Below are 13,019 nucleotides of genomic sequence, written 5' to 3' on the forward strand. Positions count from 1 at the left end.
ATCGGAAAGTCAAAAAATTATTTTTATAAACTACAATGAAAAGTATATTTCTGAATACGACTCTTCTGACGACAATTATGTTGCAATGTTGGAAAACCTTAATACACCACCGATCGCTTTAAAGCATAACAACAATTGGAAATACTGACTGCCATTTGCTTCTCGATTCTGGTAGTGGGTGCACTATCATAAATAGGTCACTTGCTAAGGAGATAATGTTTAACTGTATGCAAGCACAATGGTCAGAGAAAAACCACTCGATCTTAAATCCTTCTACGATATAGTTGAAACGCTCGGAACATTGAAAACACCAGTTAGCATTAATGATTGGAAAAATCAAAAAGGAAAAAACGGTAGTCACAGACGGTTTCCGACCTATTCTTGGACGTGATCTATTTGATCAATTAGGAATAACTATTTCACAAAAGCCTAGCCCAAAAACAGAAGTAAATACAATCGAACAACTTGTGTAACAAAACATTCTCTAGCTAACAAATTTCCGGAATTAATTTCGAGAATTGGAAAATCAAAACATCATACTGTCACTTCAAAGTTCCATAGAAATTATCGTGTCACACACCAAAAGGGAGAAAAGTACCAATCCATCTTCAACCAAAAGTAAAAATCGAACTGGAAAAATTACTAAATGAAGGACATAATGAAAAACTATCCAATTGGTCCGACCAGTTTTTCATTTACCCAATTGTTATCACAGTCAATAAGGACCAATCAATCAAAATGGCCTTAGATTCGAAGATCTCGAGCAAAGCAATTCATAAAAATAAGTACCAGTGCCAAATATCGATTCTTTGTTTCAAAACATTTCACAAACACTGTCAAACGCACCGAAAGGAACGGCCTATTTTACGACATTAAATTTGCAGTACGCTTATAGCCAATTAAATTTGCATAACGATACGGCCCGCCATTGTAATTTTGAAATTTTCAGCGGGGATATGACTAGCACTTACCGCTTTAAAAGGGGGTTTTATGGATTAACGGAAATGCCTGCCGAAATTCAGAAAGCAATCAATTGTACACTCTCCGGTCTGACTAATAAATTCTGTTTTCTGGACGATAGTGAGTAGAGGTAGAATTGAACACAATCACAATCTTGTACGAAAATGTTTAATAACCTGAAAATCTTTGAATTAATTTAACAAAATGCCATTTTGCGAAAGATCAAATTGAATGGCTCGGACATCGTATCACTCAATCGGGCATAACACCATTATCAAATAAAACTGACGCCATTGAAAAATTATCCTCACCTTCAAATCTCAAAAAATTGCGATCTTTTATGGGATCAGTACATGGTCTAGGCAAATTTATACCAAACTTGTCTCAAATGTGTCACCCACTTAGACCTCTACTTGAGAAAAATACAAAATTTGTCTGGAGAGATGAGCATGAACAGCATTTTAAATTGATAAAAACGCAAAATTGCAGAAACAACGGAAAATAAACACTTTAACCCAGATTTGGAAACACGAATAAAATGCGATGCCTCTCGAAAAAGTTTGGGCTGCGCATTGGAACAGCAAACTCCAAACGGATGGCATACGGTAGCTTTTGCATCGCGTTTCTTAAATTCAGTTGAAGATCGATACAGCATTAACGAGCTTGAATTATTGGGTGTCGTTTGGTCCATAGAACATTTCAAATATTACTTTTATGGTAAGCCCTTCACCGTTATAATGAATCACAGTTCATTATTATCTATAATGAGCGAAAACAGAGCTAACAAATCTTGTAATAGTCGTCTTACACGTTGGATTGATAGACTTTTACTTTTTGATTTCTCAATAGATCATCGCCCTGGCCCGAAAATGAGACTGGTGAATTAAATTTCGCGCGAGCCTCAACAAAAAGCTGTTAATATTTCCACGTATGATGAGCAATTCACAGTTGCCAAATAGGTCGTAATAAAACGCAGTCCGAAAGGCTCTTTATTGAATGCAGAAAATTATACTGATTTTGGCGCTCGAAATCGACTTATAAAACCGGCCTCGAATAATCCGCATTCCAATGAAAAAATTTGCCGAGCATTTGCACCGCGAAATTGAGAACATCCCGAAGTTACGCGAAATAGCAAACAATTAGAATGACTAAATTCTAATGACAAAATCGAGAATGTCAACATTCCTCATTCGCTTTTTGCCTGAGGTCACTCTACCGATCAGTTGGATAAAGAATTCAATAATTTTCAACGAATTGCTAATAGCGTTCACAACGTTTTGATGATGTCACAGTCTGATGAGGAAACACTTCTGCAATTTAAGCACACTACTCAATCCAAAGTACGTTTCCCCGATCAAGCAGGCCCATCTACAGCCCCATCAGTACCAGCTACACCTTCTACCCCAAAAACGGATAGAACGACAAGGACATCACCCTCAACAGACGACTTTTACACCGACGCTTTTAACTTTGCCTTTTTGAAAATCTTCTCAAGTACGCTCATGGCAAGTCTCACCTCAAAGGATGCAATCCTCAAGGAAATTCGCGACTGTATACTAACAGAAAACGAGGACACCTGCCGTCAGATCAGTACCTACATACATAGCTTTTGGAAAGATCTCCACGTCAAAAACAGCTTTTTGTGAATCGACGATCGGATTGCCATCGCCAACTCTATAAAAGACGCCTATGTGGAAGCGATCCATGCCACACATCCCCACATCCCGGGAGTTGGGGGATGACGGACATGGCGGTACATGCATGGTGGCAGTAAAAGCATCGGGACATCATCACAAAAACGGCCAAATGTAACCCTTGCGCCAAATTGTTAGAAATTTAAAGTCTATCAATCCTTCTAGAAAATGGGCACCATTAAAATTATGTAAATAACCAAATGAAGAAATTCAAATTGACTTTGTTGGACCAATTTGTAATGAAAAGATTCAAGAAGTTTAATTTCTCGTATGCATAGATCGGTTCTCTAAATTTCCTAATCGGTTCTCTAAAACAGCTGAAGTATTTGACAGAACAAACGCCAAAATTATTTTGAAATTTCTTCAAGAGTATGTTTTGCTACACGGCATTCCCCGTACGATTAGATTAGACCAAGCGCAGTGCCAAATGGGCCATCAAATTGAAGCCTTGTGTAATCAAAATAATATACATTTAATTGAAGCTCAATAGACGATGAGAGAGCAATTGGGCTAGTTGGGAGGCTAATACAAACATTCAAGAATCGTTTAGCTTGTATTAAAACGGCGGCGCGAAATCGATTTAATTTGAAAGCTTCGATAAACTCAATTATTTATCAACTCCGCATATATCGCCAAAAGACAATTAATATTTCACCGTTTGAAGCGCATTTTGGTAGAAAAAGAAATACTCCATTAAGTAATATCTCAAGTGAGCCTGATCCTCGTACTCTCACATATACACCAATTTTGAAAAAATATTTAGACATGGAGACAGTACGTTGGGACGAGTTAATCTCAGATGAACAGTGGGACAATGATGCAAGGAGCGATATCGATCTTGAAAAGAGTAGAGATCGACTCAGCAAGGACGCAGTGAGTTGCAACGAAGACCCTAATAAAGAATCGAGAGTAATCACACACCAAGATGTTGGTCAAGCAGTACCTACGACTGAGGCTTCACTGACATTGCAACTAGCGATGAAAAAATCAAAGAATAAGCCTGCTAAAAAGAGTCTGGACGGACTATACGAGGTACTAGCACCACGTTCCTCTGTGATCAAATCCGATGCATACACATCATTAATAAAAGGAACCAGAAAAACGGGAGGTGACAATAAGAAACTCTGATTTACAAACGGGAAAAATTACGGAAGACATTATAAACCAACACGCCAAAGAAGCAAGACAAAAATTAGAAGGGAACAAAAAGATTGAACATAAAACAATCGCTGATGACATGAGTGCAGTTTCGTGCATCCATTCTAATGTTTCCAGAGCATCCTAACGCATGCCGACGAAACCAAAGAAAACGATAGTCCCCGCACCGCCGCATCCACCTAGAGAAACGGTGACCGATTTCGCGCCGCCAATGACCCTGCCACAGACATCTATCGTAATCGCGGAGCCGCTCACACGACCAAAACGAAAGGCAGCTTCAAAAGCTACAGAAGCCTTACAACCATCACATAAACGCAAACGCTCGTCCCCAACACTTGTCCGCCGACTGTATCATCTACTTCTGCGCCCTCGAGACAAAAGCGAAGGCAAATGATTAAGCAGCAACAGATAAAAAATAAATCCATTGTGTCAACAATTCAAAAAACAGCTGCTCGTAACCAAAATGAAGAAACGAATTTCTCAGTAGGCCTCTGCTCGGCAGTCCGAATGTTTCCGACATAATACTATGTCTCCCAGAATTATGAAGGACCTGAACATTCAATGACAGTTCGTAAGGCGGAATGCGCTTATGAAAGTGACTCTGACGAAATAAAACACTTCAAAAACATTATAGTATTATTTATAGTAACCAGTAAGTATTTCATTAATTTTCTCATAAACATTTTTCGTTGTTTATTTTTGTTGAGGGGGAAATGTGATATAGTCATACAATGGTCGTTGTCATTTGTTGTGCTAAATCCTCTAAATTCATATAACCTTAAATTTAGTTCAGTTTAGTCATTTACAATTTTTGTTCAATCTTGATCTGAAGATCAAATCTTCCTTGTTCATGCCTGTTAACTTGTTTACTTTAATGTCATGATTTAATTGTCTAATCATGCTGTCCGTAAAATTGTTTTGCCGCAAATTTCCTTTTAAAGTTATGATATGTTATGATCAAGCGAAATACAAGTCTCAAAGTTTACGTTGTAATCGCGACGCGAATATCACTCAAGCTAAGTGATAAGCGAAATACAAGTCTAAAAGTTTACGTTGTAATCGCGACGCGAATACCACTCTAAAGTGAGGCTCAGAAAGATTAGTCTATTAAATACAAATTTAGTAGTGAAACGCTCCGCAAAATCACTGAACATTTCGCGTTAACTAAAATCGTATTTTCGCTCACCAAACACTCTCGACTACAGAAAACGATTTCTGTACAGCAATTTCGGTGCGGGTAAGCAAGAAACTCTGCTAGAATTTAACTGGTTGCGCAAAGGTTATGTAAGAAATGCGCTGAATCAGTGGAAAGTTAAGTTGATGTTAAATAGATCAAAAAAACTGTTCACACACTTCCCTCAAAATATCGTTCAAAAATTGAATCATTTTGGTATAGCTTTTTCCGAAATGTCAATTTCCCGATATTTAATTGGCTCAAAATCAACGTTTGCAGCGTATTTTTATATAAAAGATGCTGTTCAATCTCCTCCAAAATTTAAAGACAACCTCAATTCAATCATTGCACAATTTCAAAACACAATTAGCTCATGTGCTGAAAAATATTTGATCCACAATTAAAAATAGCCAAATTCTTAATTCACTGCTAACACAGTGTTCATTGTTTACAATAACTCCAATCAATTTGTACGAAAAATATCGGTTAATCTATCGTAAAAAACAAGTTATATATCGGCGGTAAAGTGATGAAAAATTGCTGAAGGAAAAGTCAGATAGCGATTAAAGAGTGATAATTATGTAATGAAAGCATGGAAAATATGCAGAGCAAGTGATTAATGTCTAAAAAAATGTGGCATGCTAAAAATAGTTGTTGTATATTTGGATGGATTGTCTGAAAAATTAATACAATTAATAATATATGATTATTACAAAAGCAGGAAAAAATGTTATAAAATTTGGAAGGAAGTTACGCAGGGGAAGCACTCTGTGGAAGACGGAAGGCTAGCGTTTTTGTGAACGTGCTTCGAGACTGAGATGGGGCGCAGAATGTTTTGTAAAACAAAGGCGTGGAACGAAAGAACGAACGTGTGGAATCAATGCAAAAAACGCCAGAAGCCGATGAAAAATTATTCATCTGCAAATAAATTTTACCGAATTATCTATTGAGGGGTGAAAACTGTTGAAGTTATGTGAGAAATGCGTTGAAAAATGATCTCATTCAATAAATAGTTATTTAAGAATTATCGGCAGAAAAATATTTCTTTTCGCAGCCTAATTGTTACATCATTTTTGGAAAACTGTCGGCTGGCTCGTTTTTTCCATTGGTTCGATCACTACTTACTTTTCCAAAGCTTCCCTTTCCTAAAAGAGTAAGGAATTCGAAGTCGGAGAGTTTTGCATGATCTACGGATGAGACTCCTGATCCACCATTTCCACCTGTTCCACCTCCGCTCCCTCCTCCACTCTGCCCACCCATCTCTGAATCACCCTCCGAATCAAGTGTCGCTCTCTGATATCAAAAAATCAATTATTATGCTAACTGACTTATTTTGAAGAAGCAATTAGCGTTTTTGCGCTCGTCTCACCTTTTATGAAATAAAGCGACCAAAGATATATCATTTTTCATAAAGTAAATATTGCAAATAAAGTTTATTTTCAAGAACTACACATCCAGAGGATGAGACGTTTTGGAGAACTAGAGATAACAGATTTTAAATTTCGTTTACTGCCTATTTTAACGACGAGCAATTTGAACTGGCAGAGTGACGTTGACATGAAACTCGCCAGGTGCAAACGTTTAAGTTAACTTTTTGAAGCGATTTAAGTTTTTTGACAACCTCCGTGAAGAGAAAATTGCTTCTATACCGTAGTCTCATTTTGTCTCCTATGGTTCATCTGTCTGGCAGCAGTCTATTTCATGTTTGCAAAGACTTAAAAAATTTTAATTTAACTTCTATCGATTGGTAATTTCGAACAGAGATTACGTTTCAGCTCTCCAATAACTTTTTTTCAGCCAAGTGGTTTCCAATAGACTGAATGCGATATTTCATTCGTATGGAAAACAGTTAAAAAGAGTGTGGAGGTTGAGCGTGACGTTGAAAACATCCTGAAACCCATGTTTTGTTCAGAGGACCACTTCTTTATCAGCGCAACTAGATGCGTTATGAAATGATTTAACACAAAGTTGTTGTCAAGTTTAATATACCGCTGGGCATATTTAGAACAAAACTTCATGCTTCCTTAATCAAAAAGAAGTCGGCTAATTTTAATATTGATGTCTGCTTTACTTATTTCGTTAAGTATGTCTTGGCACTAATTGTCGCTCCTAATTGTAATGATACCGGTATTTAATTGTATCACTCCTATTTTTTGAAACTGAGTCTTTTACTACAACTAGTACTTTACTCATTATTTGCTTTTCATCTTCTAAAACTGCTTTAGTTTTGGAGAAGAGAGTGCTAGGACATTTTGTTTGTTTGCACAGAATATTTGAGACCGCCTTCTGCCCAGCGATTTATCAAAACGTGAAGAGAAATAATTTACACGGCAAAAAACCTTTATTACATTTACGTTAAAATAAACTTCAACCGAAAAAAGTCCATTTTCACTCGAGCATTAACACTTCATCTTCAGGCTTCACAAGAAAAACAGATTGAATATAAAAATTAATTTTTAATGTTAATCTTCATATCAAGCCAAGAAGAACGAATTGTTCTACAGCACCAAAAAAAAAACAAATGCAAGACATCTGTTAAAGAAAAAGATGTCATCACTCCATGCAGTGCTTCAAAATTGGCCGAACTTCATAATTAAAAGATTAGGCAACCTGGAAAATTTATTCAGTTTGTGCTGTTCAAGATACACGAAGAACCAAAAAACAACGCAACAAAGTGAGATTACCAAATTTGAAATTAAAAATCTAAAAAAAATCGAGATTTCAATTAGGAATGTAATTTTTAACCAAAAGGAAACAAGATATTGAGAGAAATTGAAAATTTGAATATATTTGAACAATATTTGGAATCAAGTAATTAAAAGATTAATTTGAGATCTTTTTAAATTGTTATTTTTGGAGAACTAGAGATAACAGATTTTAAATTTCGTTTATTGCCTATTTTAACGACGAGCAATTTGAACTGGCAGAGTGACGTTGACATGAAACTCGCCAGGTGCAAACGTTTAAGTTAACTTTTTGAAGCGATTTAAGTTTTTTGACAACCTCCGTGAAGAGAAAATTGCTTCTATACCGTAGTCTCATTTTGTCTCCTATGGTTCATCTGTCTGGCAGCAGTGTATTTCATGTTTGCAAAGACTTAAAAAATTTTAATTTAACATCTGTCGATTGGTCATTTCGAACAGAGATTACGTTTCAGCTCTCCAATAACTTTTTTTCAGCCAAGTGGTTTCCAATAGACTGAATGCGATATTTCATTCGTATGGAAAACAGTTAAAAAGAGTGTGGAGGTTGAGCGTGACGTTGAAAACATCCTGAAACCCATGTTTTGTTCAGAGGACCACTTCTTTATCAGCGCAACTAGATGCGTTATGAAATGATTTAACACAAAGTTGTTGTCAAGTTTAATATACCGCTGGGCATATTTAGAACAAAACTTCATGCTTCCTTAATCAAAAAGAAGTCGGCTAATTTTAATATTGATGTCTGTTTTACTTATTTCGTTAAATATGTCTTGGCACTAATTGTCGCTCCTAATTGTAATGATACCGGTATTTAATTGTATCAATCCTATTTTTTGAAACTGAGTCTTTTACTACAACTAGTACTTTACTCATTATTTGCTTTTCATCTTCTAAAACTGCTTTAGTTTTGGAGAAGAGAGTGCTAGGACATTTTGTTTGTTTGCACAGAATATTTGAGACCGCCTTGTGCCCAGCGATTTATCAAAACGTGAAGAGAAATAATTTACACGGCAAAAAACTTTTATTACATTTACGTTAAAATAAACTTCAACCGAAAAAAGTCCATTTTCACTCGAGCATTAACACTTCATCTTCAGGCTTCACAAGAAAAACAGATTGAATATAAAAATTAATTTTTAATGTTAATCTTCATATCAAGCCAAGAAGAACGAATTGTTCTACAGCACCAAAAAAAACAAATGCAAGACATCTGTTAAAGAAAAAGATGTCATCACTCCATGCAGTGCTTCAAAATTGGCCGAACTTCATAATTAAAAGATTAGGCAACCTGGAAAATTTATTCAGTTTGTGCTGTTCAAGATACACGAAGAACCAAAAAACAACGCAACAAAGTGAGATTACCAAATTTGAAATTAAAAATCTAAAAAAAATCGAGATTTCAATTAGGAATGTAATTTTTAACCAAAAGGAAACAAGATATTGAGAGAAATTGAAAATTTGAATATATTTGAACAATATTTGGAATCAAGTAATTAAAAGATTAATTTGAGATCTTTTTAAATTGTTATTTTTGGAGAACTAGAGATAACAGATTTTAAATTTCGTTTATTGCCTATTTTAACGACGAGCAATTTGAACTGGCAGAGTGACGTTGACATGAAACTCGCCAGGTGCAAACGTTTAAGTTAACTTTTTGAAGCGATTTAAGTTTTTTGACAACCTCCGTGAAGAGAAAATTGCTTCTATACCGTAGTCTCATTTTGTCTCCTATGGTTCATCTGTCTGGCAGCAGTGTATTTCATGTTTGCAAAGACTTAAAAAATTTTAATTTAACATCTGTCGATTGGTCATTTCGAACAGAGATTACGTTTCAGCTCTCCAATAACTTTTTTTCAGCCAAGTGGTTTCCAATAGACTGAATGCGATATTTCATTCGTATGGAAAACAGTTAAAAAGAGTGTGGAGGTTGAGCGTGACGTTGAAAACATCCTGAAACCCATGTTTTGTTCAGAGGACCACTTCTTTATCAGCGCAACTAGATGCGTTATGAAATGATTTAACACAAAGTTGTTGTCAAGTTTAATATACCGCTGGGCATATTTAGAACAAAACTTCATGCTTCCTTAATCAAAAAGAAGTCGGCTAATTTTAATATTGATGTCTGTTTTACTTATTTCGTTAAGTATGTCTTGGCACTAATTGTCGCTCCTAATTGTAATGATACCGGTATTTAATTGTATCACTCCTATTTTTTGAAACTGAGTCTTTTACTACAACTAGTACTTTACTCATTATTTGCTTTTCATCTTCTAAAACTGCTTTAGTTTTGGAGAAGAGAGTGCTAGGACATTTTGTTTGTTTGCACAGAATATTTGAGACCGCCTTCTGCCCAGCGATTTATCAAAACGTGAAGAGAAATAATTTACACGGCAAAAAACCTTTATTACATTTACGTTAAAATAAACTTCAACCGAAAAAAGTCCATTTTCACTCGAGCATTAACACTTCATCTTCAGGCTTCACAAGAAAAACAGATTGAATATAAAAATTAATTTTTAATGTTAATCTTCATATCAAGCCAAGAAGAACGAATTGTTCTACAGCACCAAAAAAAACAAATGCAAGACATCTGTTAAAGAAAAAGATGTCATCACTCCATGCAGTGCTTCAAAATTGGCCGAACTTCATAATTAAAAGATTAGGCAACCTGGAAAATTTATTCAGTTTGTGCTGTTCAAGATATACGAAGAACCAAAAAACAACGCAACAAAGTGAGATTACCAAATTTGAAATTAAAAATCTAAAAAAATCGAGATTTCAATTAGGAATGTAATTTTTAACCAAAAGGAAACAAGATATTGAGAGAAATTGAAAATTTGAATATATTTGAACAATATTTGGAATCAAGTAATTAAAAGATTAATTTGAGATCTTTTTAAATTGTTATTTTATTGTTTAACAAGAGCACATGAAGAATTTGATGCTGCGAACACTAATACCTAAAGGAGACATAAAAATCAACTGACCACAGTTTTATAAGAGTAGACAAGTTGAAAGATTCATCAATTTTAGTTTTCAAACAATTTTAATCATTCCAGATTGGAAACAGTTTTGTTATTCCCCCCTAAAATCCATGGTCCATGGATTATGAAATTACTAAAAAAATTATTGAAAAAAATGAATTCAATGATGTTTCAAGTGTTTCTAAATGGTTCAAGTCTGGATGGCAGATAAAACAAATGGGATTTTTCGTAGAATATGTGCGACAGTTACCGTCACTACAGATCCACATGTAACACAACAATCTAAGACGAACTACGTTTCAAAAAATATCTAAATGTTTTAATTTTTTGTTCTGAATTAGCACTAAATTTAAGAAATATCTGTCCCAATCTAGCTCATTAAATACTTTAAAATTTTAATTAAATGAGGTAAGTATTTGTATTGAAGATTGCTAGAGTTGAAAAACAGAAAAAAAAGAAAAAGTGTTTTCTTTAATATTTCGATTGAAAAATGTTTCAGTGGCGGTATAAATTTTGTCCACTGAGAGAAAAATTTTGAAACACATAACAGGTAAGAATACCCACAAAGAAGATCAGTCAAAGTATTTGTCAAAAATGATTTTAACTCTTAAAAGTAGAGTATGTGTAAAACTGAAAAAGGTTCAAAGGTTAATGTCTGATTATCCGTCATAGTACAACGACATGTACTTCTCCTCTGATCTTGAACAGTTTTAAAAAGGGAATTTTTACTTTCAAGTAATTTGGAAACGATTGCTTCCAAATGGCGCGACTTTTTCTCGAATTGTTTCCAGTTCACTGCTAAAAAGACTGAATCTGTTTCATGCTAATTGAAAAATCCTTAAAGCATTTTTTTCATAGAATGATCTATAAAAAAATTTTCGTGACATATTTTAATATTTTCTTTATATATGCAAGTGTACTCTGAACTTGAAAAGTTGAGAGAAGTGAAATTGTTATGTATATAACTGTAACACCCCAACTGTGGTTTTGGCTAACTCCATGGACTCTGCCAAAGAATTTGCTCTTAGAGGAATTCAACCTACTATCTGCAGAACATCGTCCAGGCATGGTTACGTTGCACCAACGCTCTTCTCAAGTACCAAACTTTGTTAGCTTGATATACCACAAGCTTGGTTGTTACAGAAAAGTTTAAACTTCAATTTTTCGTTGAGAGATTTAACAAATGGAATTTTCTCGTCAGGGATCTATCCAGTTTTCAATGGATTTTTAATGCTAATTTATTTGATTATCTCGCAGAAAGAAATCAACCGGGTAAAGTTAACATCATGAATCAGCCAAACTAGCACAAAACTCCTACCCCTTTTCACGGAGAGTTGTAACAAATACAATAAAGTGACTCACAGTGAGGTTGATAAGTTTGGACTTAGTCTCGATGTCTACTGGTACATGGTAGTACTGGCCTTCTTCTTTGTTCAGCAGTCGATACCAGCCCGCTTTGCTCTCTCTGAACAACTCTGAAAAAGAAAATAACAGTAAAAAATGAAACATTACATATCTTGTTAGCAACAAACCGAATAAAGAAGAAAGACTAGATTAACAAATAATCAAATTCAACAAACAATTAATCAATATTTAGACCAAAGAATATAAGGTTATACATCTCACAATTCACTTGAACGAGTTTTTCTACAAAAAAGTATTCTTCACATTTAGTTTGAAATTGATGCATAATAATCAAATTGAGAACATTTTTTTGCTAATCTACACAATAGGAGTTTTTCCATACATTGTTCTACTCTACTAGCAACGTTTGTTTTGAGATTTTGATATAAAGATGATCTGACGGTTTAATTTCAATTTTGAATAACAATTTTAATTAAATTATTACAAAAATGACGGCATTTCTTATACAATGTTATTGAACCAATTTTTGGCTAACATTCTGAGATAACAAAACACCATATCTATTAAAACTTATATCGCCACATAACACATACTAAAAATCAGCGAATAGTTTTTTCATCTCGAGCGCAAAATAAGATGAAAAAGAATTTTTTTGGGAAAAATTGGACAAAACTATGTATTAGGTTCTAACAAAACTCCGAACAAACCTGGCTAAAATTTTGTGCAAACTTAAAAGTGAAAATTCGTTAAGGATTCTGTTGTGAGTTTAGGAGTCAATAAATTTTTTAAATGAACCTGAGTCAATAAATGATCTCTTACCAAAATTCGTTCTAAGAAATTATTGAATATATAGGTCTCAGACTTTATCACCTGGGTAAAATTCAACAGAAATCTCTTATCTCCGTCAAGTAAGAAATTGAGTTGATTCTAAACCTCATTTTCGAGGACACCCTCTCTAAACCTGTCGAACCAAAACCTGAGA

At 34.6% G+C, this 13,019-nt stretch overlaps 1 protein-coding gene across 3 annotated transcripts in view; it reads right to left on the reverse strand.

Annotated features, from left to right (window-relative positions):
* The window catches only part of LOC142344850 (uncharacterized), a 217,935-nt gene that overhangs the window by 38,938 nt on the left and 165,978 nt on the right, over window positions 1-13,019 (reverse strand). For all 3 annotated transcript variants that reach the window (XM_075396870.1, XM_075396869.1, XM_075396871.1), the window contains exons 18-19: window positions 12,035-12,147; window positions 6,112-6,279 (exon numbers count right to left, since the gene is read on the reverse strand). In XM_075396870.1, the coding sequence (XP_075252985.1) occupies window positions 6,112-6,279; window positions 12,035-12,147 (281 nt within the window). The remainder of the gene's footprint in view (window positions 1-6,111; window positions 6,280-12,034; window positions 12,148-13,019) is intronic.

The sequence above is a fragment of the Convolutriloba macropyga genome, chromosome 8 (assembly GCF_964194025.1).
Source record: "Convolutriloba macropyga chromosome 8, txConMacr16.3, whole genome shotgun sequence".
Taxonomy (NCBI): Eukaryota; Metazoa; Xenacoelomorpha; order Acoela; family Convolutidae; genus Convolutriloba; species Convolutriloba macropyga.